This window comes from Balearica regulorum, chromosome 20 (assembly GCF_011004875.1).
Source record: "Balearica regulorum gibbericeps isolate bBalReg1 chromosome 20, bBalReg1.pri, whole genome shotgun sequence".
NCBI lineage: Eukaryota > Metazoa > Chordata > Aves > Gruiformes > Gruidae > Balearica > Balearica regulorum.
Window position 1 is genome coordinate 10,334,315 of NC_046203.1, and position 23,918 is coordinate 10,358,232.

At 44.0% G+C, this 23,918-nt stretch overlaps 1 protein-coding gene across 5 annotated transcripts in view; it reads right to left on the reverse strand.

The window, feature by feature from the left end:
• Positions 1-23,918, reverse strand: part of CACNA1B (calcium voltage-gated channel subunit alpha1 B) — a 294,580-nt gene that overhangs the window by 44,321 nt on the left and 226,341 nt on the right. For all 5 annotated transcript variants that reach the window (XM_075772765.1, XM_075772766.1, XM_075772767.1 and 2 more), the window contains 7 exons: positions 15,557-15,653; positions 13,399-13,559; positions 12,108-12,245; positions 11,005-11,206; positions 9,302-9,466; positions 8,559-8,669; positions 8,338-8,421 (listed from right to left, as the gene is read on the reverse strand). In XM_075772765.1, the coding sequence (XP_075628880.1) occupies positions 8,338-8,421; positions 8,559-8,669; positions 9,302-9,466; positions 11,005-11,206; positions 12,108-12,245; positions 13,399-13,559; positions 15,557-15,653 (958 nt within the window). The remainder of the gene's footprint in view (positions 1-8,337; positions 8,422-8,558; positions 8,670-9,301; positions 9,467-11,004; positions 11,207-12,107; positions 12,246-13,398; positions 13,560-15,556; positions 15,654-23,918) is intronic.

Below are 23,918 nucleotides of genomic sequence, written 5' to 3' on the forward strand. Positions count from 1 at the left end.
TAAGGCCAGGGGGGCAGAGCAGGACAACCGGGTGCCATCCCTAATCCTGTCCTTCGGAAGCTGTTCCCCCGCGGTGGCAGCGGGGCCAGCCCACGCACCTCCGCGGAGCAGTGGCAGAGGGGTCAGCGCAGGGCAGAGCTTTAACCCAGAGCCCATTTTAATCACGGAAAGTTTGGATCAGAGCTTGTGTGTAATGTTCATGGCACTGGGGCGTCAGGCCTGCAAGTCTGATGAGTTAGTACCTCCAGAGCAATGCTCAAGCCAGATCTTTCCTGTGCGCAAGCCTAACGCTCCTCCAAGGAGCACGTGCACAGGATCCGTCTCTCTGCAACTGAACCTGCCTTACCTCCTTCTTCCCACGTTACTGCAGCTTAACAGCAAGAACATTGTTTTGCTCAGACTTTGCTATCATCTCATAATCGCAGCGGACGTGATGCTTAACATCTGCTTTGGTCGAGGCTGACTGCAAGGGCACGCTTAGTACAGGCTATCCCTGTGCTGCGGGAGGCTTTACACAGGATATTCCGTATACGTGCAAAATGAAACAGGGGCCCAAAACTCTGCAACTGTGTCTATACCCCCCTACTCCCTGCGACTTGGAGGGACACACACTCCGTAACCTTTTATTTCACTTTTTTCCCTAGCCCCAAACCCCCCCGATTGACTCATGCACTGCCATTTCCTACAGCTCTGCGGGGAATCACTCGCAACCCAGGAAAATCCACCATGGCCACCACTCGCAGACCGTTCGAAGGACCGTTCTCTGCGCTGTTCGTAGGGACGCAAAATTGCACACGCTCGTGATGTATGGAAGGGCTCCGCGTGTGTAACCCTCGGCACACCGCGTAGAAAACCCGTCCTTCGACAACTCAACTGTCCAGGCAGGTACTAGAATTGCATGCAGTTAAAGGGGAAACTCCACATTGCAATATTTCTTGGGTATAACAGTGTTTTACACCAATTTTCCTCACACTTAGCCTCCTCTGTAACGTGACACAGACATGATCAACTTCTGGGTTATCGAGGTCTGTCTTTCTGGGTTTTTGTTTTCATTTCTGTTGCACAGATGCAAAAGGCTGACTGGTGCTTCACAAGAGCCGCCATAGCTTTATGAGGATGAGCAAATTATGTCTGAAAAACATTTCCCCTGGCCTGCCACTATTTTCCTAAAAGAGGGGGTGCTGGTACCGACGGCACCCCGCCACCCGGCAGGCTTCCCACGACAGGAGCGTGACTGAAGCTCAGCCGGGCAATGCATCCCTGGAACAAACTGCAAAGCAGGAGGGAAACAGGGAGAAGAGACATCACGGATAAAGAACTGGCCTTGACTGCTGTCCTGCCATGGGCAGCCAGCTCCTTTACCCTTTGTTAGGGTGTTTTCCATAGTAAAAAGCAGAAAAAGCATGAAGAATAGGGCATACAGCCATTGCCCAGATCTGTTCCTCCAGCATCTTCAGCAGCAGAGTGGTTTCTTCCCCAGCACAGGAGCTGTGCCTGCTGTCCACTGGGATGCAGAATGAGCTCCACCAGCTCAGTAGATTTAGTGCTTTGCATTTTTAAACTCACAATGGGAGTATGAGGATTTTATGCCATGGCTGGACGCGCTCTGCAGGATTTAGCAAAGGAGACTATGTTACACTGCCACAAAGCAATAAACTCAGCAGAAGTTGAGTTGCTCATCTCTGCTTCTTCCTGCAGCCCAGGTGCAGAACAGAACCGCCCCCCAGACTTGAAACTTCAGGTGTCTGTCCCAAAAATGAAGAGCTCACCCAAATTTGCAAAGAGCTGTGGGAAGAGGAGTCTGACCAAGCCAAGAATGGGATCACTCAGGAAGCTTTGGCAGTTTGCTTCATCTGGCATCAACAAGAATTAATCCAGTCTGCTAAGGAACTACCATAGAGGAAATGGTTGTGTTCCCATTTAAATGTCCATGGCATTGCCAGTTCTGAAGAAGAGCTACTGAGTCTTGCACAGCGTCTTGGCTTCCTCTGAAGCTTGGGAAAACCTTTGCTGAATTGAAGAGGCTGAAGGTTTTTGCCACACTTGTCTGTGCCGTGCAGACTCTGCCGTTACAGGCTTGTCACATCATGTCCTTTCATCCTGAGCCAGGAACACTGGGAAATGATTTTATAAATGTGTGATGCTCAGATCTCTCCTTGTTCCCTACTAACTTTCAACTTTAGTGCTTCATTGTAGGCTTCCGTCATCTGCAGTGGAAGGAGGAAGGCAGCTCCAGAGGGCACCTTGGTGCTCCAGAGATCTAACTTGGACGCCTTGGATGCCGAGTGATGGAAGGAGCCTAGACCTGCACATACGACCACAGAGACAAACTGCAAGATGAGCATTTAAATCATTAACCTGCAACATGGATGGCAACAAGGCCAAAATCCGTCCAAATGGAGATAACCTGATTTATTCAGTATATTTTCATATGCACAGCTGATACCAGAACACTTATCTCTGCTGCCTGGGCCAGGGGTGCTCCAAGGTGGGTTGTCTGAAGACGTCCTCACAGCTCCCGCACATCTGTAATGCTTCCAGCCACCACCGCACACGCAGAGGATTCCCTTGTCAGATTGCACTATGCAAACTTTTAACTTATACATTGTCGTTTTCTTCTTTGCTATTTCCTAGGAGAAAATTTCTCCCTGTAACCCTCCATAGAGCTTAGTTGCAGTCTGTCATGAAGCTTCACTCTGATTTGTTTCTTAACAGCAACTGTGCAACAGAAAGTCCAGATGTTAACACAGATCTAAGAGGTGTTGTCAGGTGGCCAAGCAAGTATTTTTGATAAGCTTATGGTCTCATTTGTATTATTAACCATAGCCAAGACAATTAGAAATGGAAAAAAAAATATATATACATATTATTATTTTTTAGATTGTATTTTTTTTTATTCATCCTCCTTTGCTTAATTTATGATTTGCAAAGACAGAGGCCAGTATTTCCAAAGGCATCTTTGGAATCAGGCACTAAATTCCCAGTGAGATCTGGTTCCCAGTACTTTTCAGCCCTGTTCATAACATGGCTTATGCATTTTGCTTGAGACGTTTGCTTTTGCATCCAGGGACTCTGTGTCCACTGTGATGGCAAAATGCTTCTATATGCTGGTATCACAAAAAGTTTTCAAACTGAATAAAAATCACTCTTTCCTAGGATTTCTGTTTTGAGGGAAGCAAGTTTGTAAACACCTCAGTAATTTTTTTTGCCTTACAATACAGTGTAAACCACGGGCTTAAAATATCTGTAAGGCAGTCCTCTTAAATGTACCGCTTCCCTGTGCGGAAAGCTCAACACACCTCATTGTAAAAAAAAAAAAAAAAAAAACCAAAAACCAAACTGATTTCCAAGAACTGAATTTGGTACCACCACTTACAAAATGAAGGGTTTTCCCAGCCAGCCAATCTTCTCTACTCCGGGTCATCCAGAAGCGTCCTTCCCTCCTATTCTCATTCAATTTTCCACCAAAATAAAGCAAGTGTCAGTCTCCCCTTTATCATTGTCAGGTGTAACAAACAGCGGAGAACAGGCTATTGGTAACTGCATTTGCCTCACGTCACCAATTAGCCAAGGGGAAGAAGATGCAGAACAGAAGCCAGTTTTGAGGCACGCTGCAGTGAGGCTTTTTCACCAGTGCAATCGGAAATCTCATCAAAACAAATTAAATTAAAGAAAAACGAGAGAAAATAAAAGCAGAGAATTTAAATAATTGTTTAAATTCAATGAAACCAACCGTGTCCTATATGTGATGTTTTCATGGATGGATATTTGCAAGATTATTTACAAATTTATTTTTTTTGAGCAGCAGGTGCACAACATACAGACGGAGACATGGTTTTCGCATTGTATGTTGATTGGATGGCGTGATTCAGCAGGTAGATAAGGAAAATAAAGAACAAAACAGGAAACAAAAGAGAAAATGAGTAATCAGGACAAGCAAAAAAGGAAACTCTGAAAATTTCACTGGAAAAAAACTGTTGGGCTTTTGGGGGTGTTATTTTATGATAATTATATAAATAAAAAATGCTTCAAACCAAAACAGATTCTGAGATCCTAAAGGTAACACAGACAGTGCAGTAGTTATTTGCATTTCATTTTGTAATGCAAATTGGGAGACAATTCACAAACACTTCTCAGTATGTTTTTTATATTTCCAGGCATAGAAGTAGATGTCAGTTTGCCATACACCCATTCGGCCTCCTGAGACCGGCTGTGTCCGCAAGGACACCTTCTCCTTGATGCCACCTATTTTACTACTTTACTTCCATTACTGGGAGGGTAAAAAACTGACATACATAGTTTTGCCTAAGGAAATAAAAAAAATATATATATTCCACTGCATTCACAATGTAAATTACATATGACATGACTACAAAATCAAAATAAAGCAATTAATCAACACTTTTCTTTTCCTTTTATCTTTACTTTTCAGTGGGTTAAAAGTACCAATGCAACAAGGCTGGTGGAAGCCTAGTCTCTCAAGATGAGACCACCCAGGTGAGCAGGTTTGTTTACCTTGGAGAACATGTATAGCTTGAAAACACAGGCATGGAGAAAAGCGGTGCTCCTGTAACTATTTGCGAGCCTGATCTCCAAGTCATGCCCAGAAAGCATCCCCTCTCCGCAAGGAGCTGGAGGGCTCCAGGGGTGGCTGTTACCGGGACAGATGCTGACAGTCGAGTTCACGTTGTGGCTGTGTGAAGGGGGAACATCAGGGCTGAATGCACGGGCAAGGACTAATGGGGCTGCCACCCAAACATCCCCACGGCTGCCCATCAGCCGAGGAGAGCCTGGAGCTGAGGAAAGCAAACGGAGAAGAGAGCATCCTCCATTGGGGACGCAGCTCTGAGTTGTGATGAGTAAAGACCTGCTCTCCTCTTTGGTTGTACTCAACTCCATAACGGTGCAGAGAGCTACTGTACCCTCGGGCATGCACTGAGCCAGAAAGTTGAAGTGGGGTTAAGTATTTTGTGTGGAGGGGATGTTCATCCCCGTCCTTAGCTACTATTGTCTCCTGCCTGGAAAAGTAAAGGGCAGAAAATGGCAGGGCAGAGGCAGCTGGATTAAAGACTCAAGGCCGTACACCTGATCTGTGCTCTGCAAATGAGGCACCCACCAGTCCCCACCTTGGTCCCTGCTGTTTGCAGAAGGCATGCTTGCTATCACTGCATCAGGTTTTTCAGCCCTTTTCTAGTTTTTTTAATTGGTTCTGAATTCCCGAAGTATTTAAGTGACTTAGGTGCAATTCCAGTTGAACAAAATAGCAGGTTATGTATTAAAAAGAAGGTTTAAAGTGTAACTCTTCCAGGTTATACATGCACCGTGCCACTGTCCAGGCAGCAAAACAGTCCTGGTGTTTCCCAGGCAGCCTTGGGACACTTTGGGTTTCCCTTTATGCACTGTGGGTCAGAATAACACACATTGCAACCTATTGCGGAGCCAACGAAACGGGACCAGAGCAGAGCGCTAGATCCTTCTGCGTGTTTTCCACCCTATGTGCCATAGCCTGTCTGCAGGACTGGAAGGAGAAGGTGGCTTGCAGTGGCAGTGGAGATCCTGGTACAAGCCTACCTCCACCACATGCCACTGGATGAAGCAAATGAACTGCTCTGTGAAAGACATCCTGAAAGCCATTAACAATTCTGTTATAAATGTAATCTGTGGGGCACCATTGCAAATTCCCACTCGTGTAACTAAACACTGATTCTGAGATTTGTGCATCGATGTCACCTTTAAGCAAACTAAACTCCTAACGCCTTTTCAGCAGGCCGTGCACAATGCATTTGAACTCTCAGCCCGTGGTCCCTGTCCGAGGCCAAGAGGTGGACGTGAGCAGCTTAAGGCAGCGTACACCGGTGGCTACAAAAGCCCTTCGGTGCGGATGAGCGTGCTGCTGCTGATGGGTGCGGGCTGGAGAGAGATCAGAGAGGAGCTGTATGACAGGAGTTTTGAAACACAAGTCTAGCAAGAAGGTGTGTGTGTGAGGAACCTCTGGGCACTCTCTGTCTGCAGGGGAAAGGAGAAATGATGGCTATACTGAAACGCTGCAGAAGGGGAAGATTCAGAGAGCGCAGAGCTCAAGTAGGTCTATGGATGGAGACAGAGGACCAAGAGGTCAAGGCTGGAGTGGTACATATGGCTCATGTTTGTGAGCAGCTTTGTATTGGACACACTGCCAGAGGAAGCTGCTGAACTGCATTAGAAAGTCCTCTCTGAGGTTTGACTTAATGGATCTGGTTACTCATAACCCAAAACCCTCTCCATTACCACCTGGGAGGATAATGGAAGGATGTGTACGTGCTTGGGAGCTTAACCCTATTGGAGTTTACTGACTGTTTTTAGAGGTAATTCAAACTGCTCTCCAAAGGCACCCCCAAATTCCAGCTATCTGATGCTGGAAACCAGAGAAATTACTGCAGAGTGGAAGGGGGATGCCGTCACTCCCAGCACCCTTGACATTACTGCGTCAGTGCCTGCCGACTCTCGTGAGGGTATGTGGGAGAACATTTACTCTCCAGCCCAAAGACCAGGAGAGGGATGGGGAACTTCTGCCTACGCACTAACTCTCCTACCCCTAATAGTTGGCCAGCAGCGCCAAGGGACAGCTGCTGGGGACGTGTGTATACAGTCCCAGACGTGCTGTGGCTTTGTCTTAAATTCGGTGACGTATCACAGCCCAACCTGATCAGTCCATAGCCAATTCCCCAGGTGCCAGACAGCCTTGCTGAGGCTGGGCCACCCCCATGGGAGCTGGAGGGAGAGGCAATGGCCTGTTAACCGGGCAGGGACTGCTACCTGCCGAACAGGGAGTGCGCAACACCGATGGCTGCTCTCCGCCTGAAAAACAGCTGTACAAAGGAGGATTTAAAAAGAGGCATGTGGGCTTCGTTTTGCAAAGAAGACACCTTCCTGAAGGAGAAGATACCAATCTCGGAGAGACCACAGGCTCCCTTACCATGTGCAAGATGGATGTGTTGCTTCCTCCCAGTAAAAGCGGCCAAAGGAGGGGTGGAAGAGAAGCGTTGATCTCTGCTTGTGGCTGACTTGCAAATGTTTGCATAAATTTTCAAACCAAGGCAAAGTTTTGGGTGCCTGACTTTGGCAAGCAAGCGCGTCCCACGACAGAGGGAGCAGAGGCAAGCACCCAGAACCTGCCTACGGTGCAATAAGTCTCCTAAGCACTCAGAGAAGTGGTAGCCAGACCTTGCGTTTGATCTGAGTGACTTTACCCTGGCTGTAAGCCATGCAAAGAAAACAAAAGGTAATCCAAAGTCTACGAGACAGGATTCACCAACTGTTAAATGAACACCATTCATGCAGGGAGTAAAACTTTGGGGGTTTGTTTGTTTGTACCAAGGAGGTTAGGTAATAATGTATTTTGTTAGAAACAGTAATATGGTCTTCACCACCAGCTGAATGTCCTGTAAAGAAGTCTGGGGAGCATAGTTCTTAGCACGCACAAAACAGATCTATAAGCAAATCCCAGGAACTGAGAAAAAAAATATGGTAAAGTTCAAATTCATCACATACAGATACAGCATCATCAGCTAAAACATGCATTGGGAGAGGAGAGGAGCAATTTATAAATTGGATAATATCAGGCTGTCAAGGCTTGAGTCAGACATTTGCTGCCCTTATGGAAAAATCCTCCAGAATTTAATAGCAAGTTTGTACACTTGTAATCTACAGGACTCATTAGCAGGGAGAGAGCAGTCATTCTACAGTTGTTTGTTTTAATAATTGCCCTGGCAAAACTTCTGTGCATTTAACAGAAATGCACTGCGGTCCCCCCAGTGCAGACTGTGCAGGCTGATGAGTTTCTGGTTGTTTCTATGTTCCCATCACCTCTCCCCTTCTCACTCCTCTTATCACCTTCACTCTGCCCCGTGACCAAGATCAGGTAAAAGCCCCAAGGGACAAATATGTGTGTGTGCCCTGTGAAGCACCTCACACTATAAAACGGCAGTCTTCACCAGAATCCTTTTGATCTTTTCCCTCTATTAAATTCAACAGGATTTTTCCATTAGTAGGCAAAACCATCTCGGGGTTAGAGTCGTTTGCTGAACGAGAAAGTGAGGTCGTTTCCCGGCAGAGTCACTAGCACTGGTGTTCCCATCACGGCTTTTTGCGTGAAAGTCTTTGGGGTAGACAGCCGTGCTCAGCTCCATGGAAGGAGCAGAGCTAATGGAAACAGGCTGCAGGGTCACCCAAGGACATCATCACACGATGAGTCCCAGAGGCAGCTCTAGGGAATAAGGCTGGTAGGGAGAAGGTGCAATGTCTTGACAGGGTACAGCTTTGTTGGTAAATGAAGCAAATTGAGCAAACTGTACTTACCGCAATCTCTGTTACTAAAATATCAGTAATACTTCCCAACACTGTCACAAAATCAAAGACATTCCAGGCATCTCGGAAATAATTCTGCCAAATGAAAACACAAGGGGGACAGAAAGATCCAGGGGTTATTTTTTGTTTGTTTGTTTTGAAATGCACATCATGAAATTCAAGCATTTCAGGTAGAGAGGAAACAGTTGAAAGTAAACGAGGAAGGCACATACCAGCACACCAAAGGCAATGATCTTCAGCACACATTCCATTGAAAACATAGATGTAAACACAATATTCAGGCATTTCAACATTTCTTCATATGCTTCTGGAGCATCATAGAACTAAACCAGGATGGAAGAAAGGCTGTTACTGGAAGATCACTTACAGAATAAAACTTTCCCACCTGACTTGCCTGACTGCAAGACTCTTGCCCTTTTTAGTGCCAGATGTTGTGCTCACTTCAGGCAAGACTTGGGGTTACAATATGATTATTCGTGCCAGTCCGGAAGCACACCATTGCCTACATGTTATCTTAATGGGGTCGCTGGGGATACACCCAGGATAGGGAGACTGTTGCGGGTGTACATCTCACTGTGAGCAAAGCATGGACCAGGAAGGAGAAAGGGCATTTTCAAAACCAGAGGACAAGTGCAGAACTGTGTTTCTTTCCAGCAGACCCTAAGAATATGGTGAGCCCAGCTCCCATCCCACTGGCCATAAGCTGAAAGGGCTACGAGCCAAACCGGCGCTGTGCAGGGCAATCCCACTCACAGTATCTCATCACAACTAAACCACCTCCCTTTGGGGACTGAAGGAATCCCAAAAGGCCTCTAAAACCAACATCAGGGAGATGAGAAGTGGCGATTGCTCCTGCTGATCCCCCCCAGCTCCCAGAGCAAGAGTACAAAGACTCTCCAGCAAACACCACATTCGCTAGCCCAAAATAGCAAAGATTCAGTAACAGCCCACTAACCTTCATCATTAGGACAATGGTATTGAGTGCAATCATGACCATGATAAAATACTCAAAGGGAGGGGACACCACAAATTTCCACATCTTGTACTGAAAAGATTGCTTGTTCTGAGGCATGTAGCGGGTCAGTGGCTTGGCACTTATGGCGAAGTCTATGCAGGCCCTCTACAAAACAGAAATGGGATGAAAAGAATACAGAAAAAAGGGCTGGCAGTCCCTATCACTCAGGATATTGTTGGTAGAGCGAGCGGAGCATTTAGTGGAGGATGGTATTTCCAGTGTTTCTCACGATGAGAGTACTGACTACCCCTTAAAATGCAGCACAGGACCCCAAACTGTAATCACTTTTGGACACTCACTGAACTATTAAACCCCACAACACTCCTATGGCCCCCTGCAATCCTAGGAGACAGCCTTCCATCCCAGCAGGTCCCAATCCCTTCCCACTTAGGGAAGGGAGTTACAAATCCACAGGCTCGCTTCAGAAAACACTCTGCCAATTCCTCCTGATATGTAATTGTAGAAGCTGGAGGACTGGTAAAGATGTCATCTGTGGTTTTAAAAAAAAGTATTGTGAAACCCAGGTATGTTCTCACACACAGCAAAACCTGTCCAGCTAATAACATTTCATAAAATGTGAACTGAACTCAAACAATAAGTTATCCAACAAACATTACTGGGTGAACTCTCAAAGACCCCCTTAGTTGGCTATTTCTGTTCACATTATTATGAGTACAAAACTGCATTAAAAATTGGTTTCTACCCACAAGAAGTTTTTATTCTGGAGCATTTTCTCATCTTGGATTTAGATAAGAATTCAAAGTCTTAACTTAGTGCAAAAATATTTTCTGCTCAGTAGAAAAATAATGTGGGTAAAGCATCTCTAAATATTCTGCTTTATTTTGGACTTTTTGTTCATAGAGACAAACAACGCACTAATAATTGACTAAAAAGTAATCTCTTTTCATCAAAAATCAGGTTCCAGTTTCAAAATAAATGAAAAGAGATGGTTCTTCACACAACAGGTCATTGATGCTGTGGGGCCCCAGAGGAAGGATGCTGCGGATGCTAAAAATCTGCATGGATTCAGGAGGAAACTGGACACATTCATGGAAAAAAGATACACAGATGCCGCTAACTACAGAAAAAACATGTCCAATTCAGGAGGTTCCTGAGCTGAAAACTATAGTATTTGCTAGGACATTAAATAAAAGCCTCATATGTGCTTGCCCTCGTTTTACACTCTTCCCAAGGCATCTACTTGCTGTCAGGAGGACATCATCTCAGCCAGACACAAAACCAGCCTGGCAAGAGAAGTTTTCCTTTGGGGAGCTGTAGCAATTGTAGCTCAGTTTGCTTTCTGATGGCTGGCCTCTAAAAGGCCAAAGATTTCTGCTTCCTTTCACACCTACACGCTTGAGCTAACATGCAAGTCAATATTCACTTTGAAGAGCAGGTGTGGTCCACAGGGACGTGTGACTGTGCTTACTAACATGCAGCATTCGGGGGCTCTTCCCTGGTTTTATTTTTATGCAAAAGCTGAAACAGTCTGTAATTTGTTTGGTCTCTGCACCACACACCCTCAGGTAATGACTGCTCTAAAACCCCCCCACAGCACGGGAGGGACGAGGAGTGGGATTCCACCAGTATCGAGGTACTCTGAGACCCCAGGTGCTAACTCTGGATTCAGAAGACGCAGGTACCTCGTTTTTCTCGAGGCTGCACTCTGACATCACTTTATCTCCTTGCTCTTGGAAGGTGATGATGATTAACGCCACAAAGATGTTCACAAAGAAAAAAGGGAAGACAACAAAATACACCACGTAAAAGATAGACATTTCCATTCGGTAGCCAGGGCTGGGACCCTGTTCCTCGTAGGTAGCATCCACCGAGTGCTTCAGCACACTGCAATCAAGCGCAAAGAGAGAAGAAAAGTCAATGAAATCAGTGTGAAGCACCAATGACACCCTGACAGTCACACACTGGCCTTCACTCAACGTGGAGGGTTTTCCAGATATGCTCAGGTCAAACTCACTCCCATCTCTATGGCTGGGAAGAAGTTTTTCTTGAGGATATTTTTAGGGAAACCCTTGCTGTTTTCACCATTCTGCAGAATGATGGAGATTTGCTACATACAGATCCACTTATCCCCCTGGCCAAGGGGGGAGGATACAGTTAGATCTGGCTTCTCTTCTCTGGTCAACAGGGATGAAGTAAGGGTGGGAAAAGAAAGGTGTTGATGATCTCTTGAATAGGGGGACACAGTGAGGGACTGGAGAAGGGAGACTGAAGCTGTATGTTTTATTCTCTATTTTATGAAATAGCTGAATGTGGAGGACAGGGAAGGCCTGCCATGGAGAAACCCTGACCGTGAGTTGTACTCCACGTGTCCCTGCAGAAAAGTGTGCCAAAATAAAGTCATGTGCTGAACAGTAAATATAATTTTGGGACTGTCATACCCAGCATACTTTCAGCATAGGTCACAATACTTTTTCCCCTCATTTTCTTACATTCCCATTATCAATTTTACACAAGAACGACGTGCAAGTCCAAAAGACTGGAGCAAATAAGCTGTTAAGTACTGAAAACTGCCCTAAGCATCCTTGTGCAAGCTCAGAAGAACATCAAGAAAAATGCAGAGCCCTGCCTGCTGATTCACCCAATAATCACACAAGGGAAAGTAAAAGCTTAGCTGATAAAAGACTTTTCTTATATCACAGGTCACCTGCCATTTACGTGTCCCTCAGAGCTGTGGAAAGCTGCCGTTACCTCCACGATCACTAACCCTCCAGTCCCGTGTACTCACGTTGGCCACCCTTCGCCTGTGGAGACGGTGAAGAGCGTGAGCAGAGCCCAGAGCACGTTGTCGTAGTGGAACTCGTATTTTTTCCATTCCCTGGGCTGCGCCTCCACCTCATTTTTTTCATAATCGAGGTACTGACCCCTAGGAAAAACAGAGATTCAGACCAAATGAGAGAATTAAAGCAAATCAGCCATTTCATATAACTCACTGAGGAGCATCAAAAAGCCCCAGTAGCAGAGTCAGACTGTGCTGTGTATTAAAGACAAATAAAGAAACAGGCCCTAGGTTTGTAACAGAAGTAAAGGCCATTTTTGAGCCATTTTGAGTCACAGGAACTGGACCTGACATCTAGAAATGAAAGAAATTGTAATCAGGACATTCATCCATCAGGCAAAGATGGCAATTAACAGCATGCTGGCCCCCAAATTGTCTGACCCCACAGAAAACTGCTGCTTGATGGGGAAAATCTCTGGCTCCTACTTGAGAGTTGGATCTAACTTCTAACTGGGTCCTGCATTGAGGGGCTGAGGGACCCGGCATCTGGAGAGTTCCTCTCCAACCTACACTTTTCCCTGATCTCACATTTCTGTCTGTAATATATCTGCGGTATTGCAAGGAAGAACTGCAGCGACAGCCTCCGTGGCTGCTGCATGCATGTGGTCCCACCAGGGACGTGCCCTGTACTCGCAAGGCGGCAGGAGAGGGGTAACACAGGCAGACCTGGACAGTAATGAGGATGCGCTTTGGGTGCCAAGAAAAAAAAGGTGAGAAAGACGCACATTGTGGTGAGTAAAGCACCTTGACAGTCTGCTGCAAAGGACACAGCATGACAGGGCTTTTAAGATATTCAAATACTGGCCCCTTTTCTAGCTAATTAGGAGCTCTTTAACTTCCTACCGATTCACTTCTGATTATTTATTCATTATGTTTTTCTAATTCATATGAGCCCTAAGAATCAAGGCAGCAGGTAGAAAAAGGAATCACGCCATCCCTTCAAAAACCCTCTACCTTCAAATCACACCTAGCCCTCCCTGGGAAAAGAAGCCCGCTCCTCTGTGTCATTAAGCACTTGGGTAATCATTTGCTAGATCAGAGGAGGGAACGGTGCAGGTATTGAAACAAGAAAAGGGAAAATTCACCTCCAGGGTAATTGTGCTGAAGCATTGCTTTTACTTACAGGAGACTCATCAAGCTCAGCCGATACCCAACTGATGCAGCTTTGGGACAGCCAAGGGAGCTGCTGCTGGAGGAAGAAGGTCTGGGTCCCCCCGACAGCCCCTGCCCCAGGCCATACCTGCAGTCCTTCTCCAGCTCCTTCGACTCATCGGTGCAGTAGAAGAATCTGCCTTTGAAGAGCTGCACGGCAATGACGGCAAAAATGAACATGAAGAGCATGTAAACTATGAGGATATTGAGGACGTTCTTCAGGGAATTCACCACACAGTCAAAGACAGCCTGGGGATGGAGGAGAACAAGGTTAAGGGGTTGAAAAAAAGAAAAGTGCATCTAACATCTTGCCATCTAATATCTATGTACACTTGGGAGTAATTACCCAACCTACAACCCAAGCACGGTTTCATGGACTTGCACACCAAGGGTTTGACCAAAAGTCATACTCCAGCTGTGAGAAACACCACCGGCTTCCTACATCTCTTTCTTTCTTGGTGAGTGTGGCTGCACCACTGAATTGTCTGGTGCTGCCCATAAAATTTGTAAAGGCAATCGCAGCTTGTTGAGATAAATATTAGTCCTCAGCAAATATTTCCATAGGCAATTATAAAATGAAAAATGTACTTGTGTTTAATTTATTCCCAGTGGATCGGGAAAAACTCATCAAATATGTTACTTGTTGACTGTTATTTGAACTGTTTGAATAACAAGGAAAATATACCAGATACAAAACTACCAAATGCTTCAAATAATATTTTTCTAATGAACTGTCTATCAAAATTAAGTGTGACTAATCTAGTCAGCATATGTCACTTCTGAACTCCCTACAAAGAAATTCTCAAATACATTTATTATTTGGTTATTAGTCACTGATTCGTTGTTACAAGTAATTTTCAGTTTAATTTTAGTGTGGGAAGTTTGTCATAATAATAGAAATTGAGCAGTCTTACTGCCCAAGTGCAGGGTTTGTACAATACTGTTCCTGTTTCTCTGAATGGAAGCGAATAATTCACAAAATTACGCTCCTGATGCAACCCAGAAATCCTGAATTAAAACACTGGAAATATCTCTAAATCACCCCATTAATCTTGCTGATTGTTGCATACTAGACCACATCCAGAGGAAAAAAAAAAAGAATTTTTGAAGACAAACCATACAAATATGACTCCTGCTTCACAAAAAGATTTCTGAATAGTTCTTTAGAAGTGGTAAAATTACTCTGTAAAATGGCTTGAAAATAAGACAGACATTCAATAAAAAGCAAGCATTCGGCATCCTGCTGTAGGACTGAGCTACTGTTGACTGTTTTAAGACCCAGGAGCTGTGCATTTCAAATTTCTAAACAAATAAAGACCATTTTCTACATTGTTCAACATTGCTCTTCCTTATCTTTTGAGGTAAATTTAGTATGCATAAAAATGCATAAAATCAAAATTATTTAAGCGTGAATTGTGGGTAAGGACAAAAGCAAATCTATGTAACAGCTGACCCTAATTTTTACGTGCCAACATGTGAAAACAAGAATTGTCAGACATCATTTTACCATTCCAAAAGCACCCATCATTTTTTCCTCATCTCTCACAGAAAAGAGCCTGCAAGCAGCGATGCCACATGAAGATGTTCTACAATAAGTACTCAAGAGTTCCCAAAACTCAGAAATTATTAAATTTTGTAACTCCTTCCATTCTCTGCTTCCAGGCGTTGGCTGTATCTCAGCATTCTTAAAACGGTGTTGAATGAGTAACCACAGGCCATTACGTTCATTTTACTTTGTAACTTAGTATTCCAGAGATGAAAGGGTACTGCTATAAAATCCTACACTATATATTCTTTAATAGAAAAGATGAACAGACTAAAAGTCCTCATACAGCAATGACATTTCGCTTTAGACAGACTGTGGAAAATCTTGCAATACTCATACCAAGTTCTCTAGGGAAAGTCAAACACTCCAAAATCTATTTTCTCCTGTAACATTTCTAAGAGCATCACACTTATGAACTGTAATTTAATTTATTTGCATTTTTTCTTTTCTTTTTTTAGAAGTTTGATTTTAATGTGGATTCACAATAATTCATAATATTGCACACAATGTTTGCAAAAGAAACAAGTGTTTGACATTTGCTAAACATCTGCACAGCTATTTTTATAAATGTGGCAAAAAAAGATTAATTGCAACAAAATAAAAGGAACAGAAATAACTTGGATGAAGTTTAGTCCATCAGCTTCCACTCAGATCAGTTGCAAACCTCCAGAGAAGGAAAGATTTGTGGTTATTCTCTAACCTTTAGTTTTGGCAGCCGTTTAATGGTCTTCAGCGGTCTTAGGACTCGCAGAACTCGCAGTGACTTGATTGTGTTGATGTCCTTGCCTTTGGTTCCCCTGCAAGGGATAAAAGGCACAAGAACAACAGAGGGAATAGTTTGGTCCTCAGGTCACTAACTAGAATATCTATAGGTTCCCAGTGTGGTTTTGGTTGTGGGCTTGTTTTGAGGGTTGTTTTTTACAGGTTTCGGGTGCCCTCCTTACCACAGATGCCGACTAGTGAGGGTAGCAGATGAACACTCACTTGAGATGCATTAATCACAGCACAGGAGGAAGGCTGCGGGCAGGACAAGGTCCCTGCAGCGTTCAGCCACATGCCCTCTCCAGCCTTCACTCACTTCCCAGCTACTCACCAAGCATCGCTCAGGAACTGGTGACCTTCCTGCCCCAGCTCCCCACCCAGGCAATGGTCACAGCCAGGGCAGCAGCACACCAAGGCTCAGTACAGTCATCCCAGCCCCAGGCAGAAGTGAGAAAGTCACACTTGGCTCTCCTCCCTCCCACACAGGAGGATGTTTCTCCATGTGCTTCTTGCACTTCTCTGGCAGGGACGTTGTATCTAGACAAGCAGACAGTGACCAGAGGGAACTGGAGCCTTCACGGTGAGGGACAGAGCTCTCCTGGGGACCAGAGCTGCTCCATGCCCGTACCCTCATCCTCAAGTCTCTCTTGGAAGACATGCTACTAAACCCATGCGGGAACATGTAATATGACGGCATATTACATGCTTGGAACAGTGCCAGGGCAACTTCCCACTTACGCATGCAGGTGCTGTAAGTCACATTCTGGTTTTAGTTTTTAGTAAAACTGAGTGCAAGACACGAGACTGTTCCTCTTGTTACCACTGAGGGGTTTTGGGGGAAGGACATAGTTCCTTTCCTCGTGCAATTCCAAAATAAATAAAAAAATTAATTTTTTCCCCCCTCCAGGACATAGTTACATCTTCTTCCAACCCAACAGCAAAACAATGACATTCCCTTTCATTTCATATGAAGTGAAAAATGGGATGAAAATCTTTAACAGAGTTTTACTGATGACTAAACATTTGGGTCTGAGATTGCACTGAAGTAACACAGGTGTGAATGAATAACATGTTGAGCAGATGCTGATATACCTATTCTATGCTTTTCCAGTTTCCTAAACGTTTCTCTTCAACAGGAAAGCAATAGAAACACAAGTCACTGGAGAGACCCACAAGAAGTATGTGCAGGTAGTGGACTGCAAAGCTTCCCCCACACCCTGCCAGCAGCCAGCCTGATGCACCATCCGAAGGGACAAGCACTGAGAGGGGAGGAAACTACCTGGTTTCGTGGCTGGCTGACCCTGCTCAGCCCTGGAAAGTGTCTTTTTGCAATCTATTCACTTCTAAAAGACTAATAACTCGATACTAATACTGTACTACTCAATACCAACACCGGACTGGAATCTGCAACCTAGAAACACACGTTCCTGTCTCCAAACAGTCACTGCAGATGTCCTGAAATGCAGTAAGCAGTGAGACACATGGAATTTTTGGAGAGCCGTGGGTTGTATCCCAATGACATTGAACACCAGTTGCCTTTGCACAAGATTTAACAGAAAGGGAGGGGAGGGGGAACAGAATGGAGATTTACCTTTCCTCTCCCTATCTCGTCTTTCAGGGCTGCTTTAGGGCCATCTTCATCAGCCACACATGGATTCTGACCACAGCTGTAAATCCAGGTGGTTGAGATGCAACTCATGGAGTTACAGGACCAATTTAATGCCACAAAAGAACTATTATATATTTGGAAGAAATCGGGTTTTTATTGTCATTAAAGACCCTTTAATCTGGTCTGGATAAAGCAGACACTGCCAACATAGCTTTTACTGGCTTTCTCTTTAGGTTTTAGCATAACTGAAGATCTGTCCCATGTTTGGCTTCACATACTTGCTTTCAAATCACCAACTCAAGCAAGCAACAATCCTGTCACTGCAGCCTTGTCACCATAGCCTGCAGATGCGCCAGCCAAACCAGAGCTCACCTCCTCCCTGGGCATCCTTAGCAATGACCTGGATGCAAAACAATTTGTTCAGCCTCTTGAGGAGGACAGTCAGTGGCAGAAGGGAAGTAGAAGTTGAAATAGGTTACGAGGAAGGAGATACTACCAGGCTTGGCCAGCCAGCTCATCCCCATGGCTGATGGTCACCCAGCATATGCCCATCACCTTGACTGCCCCTGTTGCTCCCTCTGCCCTCTCCACTCCGGAAGGCAAAGGAAATCACTTGGGTTGCTCCATGTTTCCCAGCCATTTGGTATTTAACTGGGTGAGGAAGACAGGGCAGAAGGGGATGAAGAGAGAGGAACTGAGGAAAGCAGAGGTGAGAGAAGAATGAGAGGGTTGAGGGACATGTGGTTGGGGCAGTAGGACAAGGAAGAAAAAAGGTGGGATACTTTGGTCCAGAACTATATTCAATTCTTGATCATTTGTGGCCACGTTTCTGGTTTGCAGATTAAGACACAGAGCCCAGCTTAGCAGCACAGCCACTGGCAGGAGGCAACTGAACTGATACACGTCCACAGTCCTCACGGGGGTTCAAGCAGAACCAGAGAGTACTTCTGCATGGTGCCTCCCAGCACTCCTGATTCCAGATCTAAACACCTATTTACTACCCTGCCAGGCATTTGCACTAAATAACAACTGTACTAATAAGATCTGGAAGTTCAAGATGAGAACAGACACTTGTAGGCTCAGAAGGATCTAGCTCAGGTCTCGCAGGGCCGGCTCCAAGCCTGAAGCAACCTCCTCTGTGGACTTCATATTTCTGGGAAGGTTAAGCAGACCTGCTGGGGACTAGTGAATAGCTGGGGCAGAGCAAACTCTTCCTCTTGGCTCTGAGAGGGAAAAAGCTGGTTTTCCCTCGCACAGGGAGGCGCGCGGATGACTGCACTGAGAGCTGGGAGGTGAAGGGCAGGCAGCTCCAGTCCTACAAAATTCCTTCTGCCTGAACAGAGGACAGTAAGAAGAGTTGATTTTTTTTTTTTTTTAAGACTGTGAGCCAATTAAATTTTAATGTTATTTATGATCTAAGTCATACAGAGAATCCTGAAAAGTCATACTTATTTCTTGTCACAGTAAGGTTCCTGCTATAGGAGAAAGCTTTTTCAACAAACTAGTACTCTGAACTAGAGCGATGCAAATTGCATTTTAATTAAATGGAACTTCTGCAACTATTTCAGCCTGTCAAATAAAACCTTGAGGGTTGTTTTCGGTGTTTTTAAGAACCCCCTCTGCCAATACTGTTTTTTACACTGCTAATACAAAACCAGATGTCCCACAAAATAAAAGGTCCAGATGGAACTAGAATTCAGTCAAAAGGTGTATACAAATACACAGCTGACCAGAAGATTTCTCACAACAAAAATTAATTGCTATGGAAGGATAAGATTTTAGGTGACTACAGAATAACAGCTACAAAATTCAAAAGAGCTACAGAAGAGCAAGTAGGATAAAGACAGACAGCAAACAGAAGCCCAGTGACTTAAAAACAAACAAATAAACAAACCCCCAAAACAACAAAAAACCAAACAAGCACCACAAGAAAAAAAAATGCATTAGGTCAATTCTGTTTGCATTAGGCCAGTTCTGTTTTTTCTGGGGCTGTTTGTTGCTCATTTACTTAAAACATTAAAAATATTTTAAAAGAGCTTTGCATGGCCTTTTTTCCTTTAAAAAAATAAAAGATCCTTTAAAAAATTAATAGTTCTTTAAAATGGAAGCTTCTTGTTTCTGTAGCTCCTGCCAGCAGCTCTGATTTCATGTAACATGGGCCTCAGAGTCATGTCATCAAATATTCAGAGTAGGGTGGAGTCACCGCCTTCTGCAATTGCCTGAAACCCCCAAGGCAGAAAGCGAATTCCTCCACCGCAGAGTAAATGAGGTCACGCAACTCTGCCCAAGCACAGAGCCCTCTCTTCCAGGGCCTAAATGATCTAGTTTCCTAGAGAGAAGAAAGAAACAAGTACCCAATTTCCTGGACGACATCAAAGACCTTTCCTTCCATCCTCTTCAGTGCATCTCTGGGTTATCTGCTGCAGAGGAGCCCTCCTGAGCTCCTGCCCTGCTCGGAGCTGCGGCACGAGACAATGCAGCTCTGCCTCCTCCTCCATCCTCAAAGCAAAGCTGCGCTGTACCGCACCAACAACAAAACCGCCGCCTCCTTGCAGACAGTTAAATGCAACTTTTGCTACCTCCTTCTTTACAAATTGCCCCTGCCAACATCTCAAAGAGCTCTCTACGCTCTGTTCTGATGTCAAGGACTTTTCACCAATGTCAGAGGCTGACAACCTGAATCCCAGCTGGGTCGCATTGCCCAGAGGGCACAAAATTAGTCCTGAAGCTTCAGCACTGCTGATGCAGTTTAGAGATGCAATCCTCAGAATAACACTAAAACTGCTCCTTTAAACCTAGTTATAAAGATTTTCACGAATTGCAACTCTCACATTAACGATGTACCTGCTAAGTTATCCCTTCAAATCTTTTTGGTACAAATATATCTGCTTATCATAGCTTCTGACTCTCTGGTCTACTTGGCTTTCTAGTCTGCTTCTATCCTCTGCTTAAAGAAAATCAGCATGAATGAGGACTGTTAAGGGAAAATACATTTCACTGAATAATGAGCAATAAAGGGACAAAGGAGTCAATGCAATGGGTGTAACATGGTTCGTTTCCACAGTGGCAAGTGTGTGTACACACATTTGACAGGCATAACAGTGCAGCAAGAGACAGGAATAACATATTACCCCATGAAACTCCTAGAGAGAGATTCCAGCAAGAAGAAGACAAAGAAAGAGCAGAGTCAATGACAAACAGAAACATAAGGCTATACAGTGCACCCCATGCACAGATATGTGCTGGCAGATAATCCCATCCCCTGTCCCACACCCACCAACTCAATATTCATAAAAATAAACAAGCAAGGAAGCAACAGATTGGCTATACAGCATATACCCACACATCCCCCCACGGCGCATCAGCCCTTCGACTGACAAGCAGACAGGGCAAATATACTTTCATCCTCCTGACACTTTGGGAGGTAATAACTTTGATTGTTTGGCAAACGGCTATTTGCTTTTTCAAAGAGGAGCGTGAAGTTCTGTGTATCTCAGCCACCTTTCTGTTGTTGAAAATGTAGAAATGCAATCTCTTCGCTGCTATTCATCAGCTATTTCTATTGAATAAGTAGATTTTACACCTGGGGCTGGTAAATTTTGATGACAAATTTACGAACCTGCTTTAAGCTTCTCTACCTTTATTTGCCTAAAGACTAAAACATGTCCGTGTGTTTGTGGCATGTTTATCTCTAGAAAAAGAGAGTAATTTCCCTTTGAAATACATTGCTAAATGGAAGACATTATTACCATCATCATCAGTATTATTAATATTTCTAACATCTCACTGAGGCTCTTGCTTTAATTTTTTTTTTTTAACTGCAATAGCTTCTGAAGGGCTACAGGCAGAAGGTAGACTGATAGCTGGTTTGAGAGGCTGAGATGGATTTTATGTCCCTTGCAGCAACAACTGATACCATCTCGTATGCCTAAACAAACATAGACTGTTGCGATATTCCAGATGGAAGTGTTTCAGGGAGCTCTGTTTTTCCCAGGTTTTCAGTGACATGTCTATTCAGCAAGAAGTTGATTCACGTCACCTTCACTGGACACCAACAAAGTCAAGAATGTTCGTGAATTAAATCACACCCACTGAGTGGCAATCGTGTATTCTTGCATACAGAAACTGGTAACAGCCACGTTAAACACATTTTTACAGTGACACTGATGATGAGTGACAGGACTGCAGTGTTTGCTAGAAAAAGCCCACTAACAAAACAATGAAGATTACCCAGTTTATTCTCCAAAAGCTCATTTTTGGGATTATCAAAATTCAGTAGACTCCATGCGTCTGTCTGGTTTAACCAAACAACTCGGTTGAGCTAAGGACATGACTATCCAATTTTCATCTGAACAGTCTGAGACTTGTTAGTATTCATAACTGGACTAGCGGGAACAGAGAACAAGTTATCTTCTATGAATGACTGGATTTCCTGCTCTCAGATTAGACCAGAGATACTGCAAGTATTCTCTGAATTGGATGTCAATGCTCTCACTGCCAGCTGAAGCACAGACATGTAGAGGTTGCAGTCATAATAAAAAAATTACAGAAGAAATTCAAATTTTTCCAAGTCTCAGAAATAAGTTTGACTTTCTTTAATCTGGGAGACAGTAAATAGGCAGGTAGGTTTTGTGCATTTGTTTTTTCTAAGTCCCTGCTCAATACTTACTCAAAGAACATGTAAAATAGAAGCAGCTTGGGGCATGCTATTATGAAGCACAGTCAGGGAAGGTACAAGCAATTTATTTAGAAGCTGATGAGGTACTGTTAGATATTCATGGCTGAACGCGAGCAATAGAAAACCTGAGCACAAAAAGACTCAGAAGGATTAAAAATTATTCATATTAATCCATAACTTGTCCAAAAGAAAATCGCGTTCAAAGAGATGATGTTTTAAAGGCAAACCCTGATGTTTGTTCTCACAGCGCATGGAGCTGCTCTGAAGGGCTCACAAAATGCCCCTTCTCCCAGTCCGCCTTGAAAGCTTGAATTCTTAATGACAAAGGGAAATTCTCAGTCAACCACAGACTTGAGTAATATTGTTTTGCAAACTATTACTTGTGACTAATATTATTTTACTTTTATACCTCTCTTCAATTCAGAGGAGCTCTGTTAACTTGCTAAACTTTTTTTTAGTAAGTTTTTGCTTAACTCCGTCTGATCACATCCAGTTCTGAAAGGTGTTATGCTAATCTATACGCAGGGAAACTAAGCCACACACATGTTTAGTCAAACTTAAAGAGCAAGCTGGTTTTGGATGCCAAATTTTAGGTAAGCAAGACATTCACCAGACCGGCTGACAACCTTGCTTAGAACAGAGCATTCAGTTCCTCTGAAGAGCAAATTTCTAAGGAATAGTGACAAAGAAGGGCAGCATGATCTTGAAAAACTTAAATTGGGCATGACTTGGTCCAAGGTCAAAACAATTCTTCAGTGTAGGATTGGGCGCAGAAAGCCCAGACCTCAAAAAATTGCCACTGTCACCTCCACTGAAGGACAGCAAATGATGTAGTTTGATCATCTAATCATTTACAGAAAGGATCTGGTCACGGCTGACCAAAAAAAAAAGAAGTACAGGACTAAAGAATTTCAGTATATGTCTTAAGGTGCATTTCCCCTGTTCCATCTTTAATACAATCTATTTGGAAAAAGGGGGAAAAAAGAATAGTCGCTCCTCAGCTGGCTCAAAAATCATACCAACAATGGCAATCCCATCTCCTTCCATTCAAGCGCTCCATGGTCAGACTAGCTTAGATGGTTCTTATCCAGAATTTGCTATGAAGAATGGAAGATCTAAAATAGACATCTCACAGCCCTGATGTGAACGGAACTTTGACACCTCAGAAAAGTCCTGAGAAGTATTCCAGGCCACCCTTACCAGAAAGGTCCCAGTAATTTTTTATGCTGTGAGGGACATGGCAATAATTTTCATCAGCAGAGCACCTAAGAGCAGCAGCGGCTATGGCTGTCTGCCTAAAAATTAGTCAATTTAAATATGCAAGATATGCTTCTGCAGTTCCTTGACAAAGGTGAATGCTTTTTCTCATTAGCAAGTAAAACACTGCTAATTTGTTTGCCTTCTCTAATCATCATGTCAACAAACAGGTGAGTGGAGTTTGGGCACGGGCTGCTAAATGTTCACGGTCATTACCCAAGGCTAATTTAGCAGAAGATGAACTGGCCAAGTCCTGCAGACTGTTTCCAGGTCATCTCCTAGAATTTCTAAGGAAAACATTTGCAATACAATTATATGATTATTCTGTGGTCCAGCACTGCAAGTGGAAAATTTCTTTCCACCATCCAGCCCTGAGCTCCCCAAATTCTGAAGAACCCGCATTGCTCTTCCTTTGATCTCTTCTGAGAAAAATGCTCAAACTAAAAGCTAATCTTCATTTTTAAAAAGCAATTCCTCTGTGTCTGTTGCTCAAAATCCTCCATAACATTAAAGAAGCACATGGAACATTATTTAATGTCATAAATAGAGAGCAGTGATTGAGGGAGGGAGCAATTAGCCTTAGAAGTGAAACTCTCTGGAAATGCAAGTACCCTGAATGAGAGAGGAGGAAGAGAAGAGAGAAATATCAGAGGTATATGGACCAGAAATATCCATGACTCTAGAAATAATGTTTTGTAAAGAGTTCACTGAGCTATCAGCTGATTTCATTTACTATTTTTTCAAGTAAGAACAAAT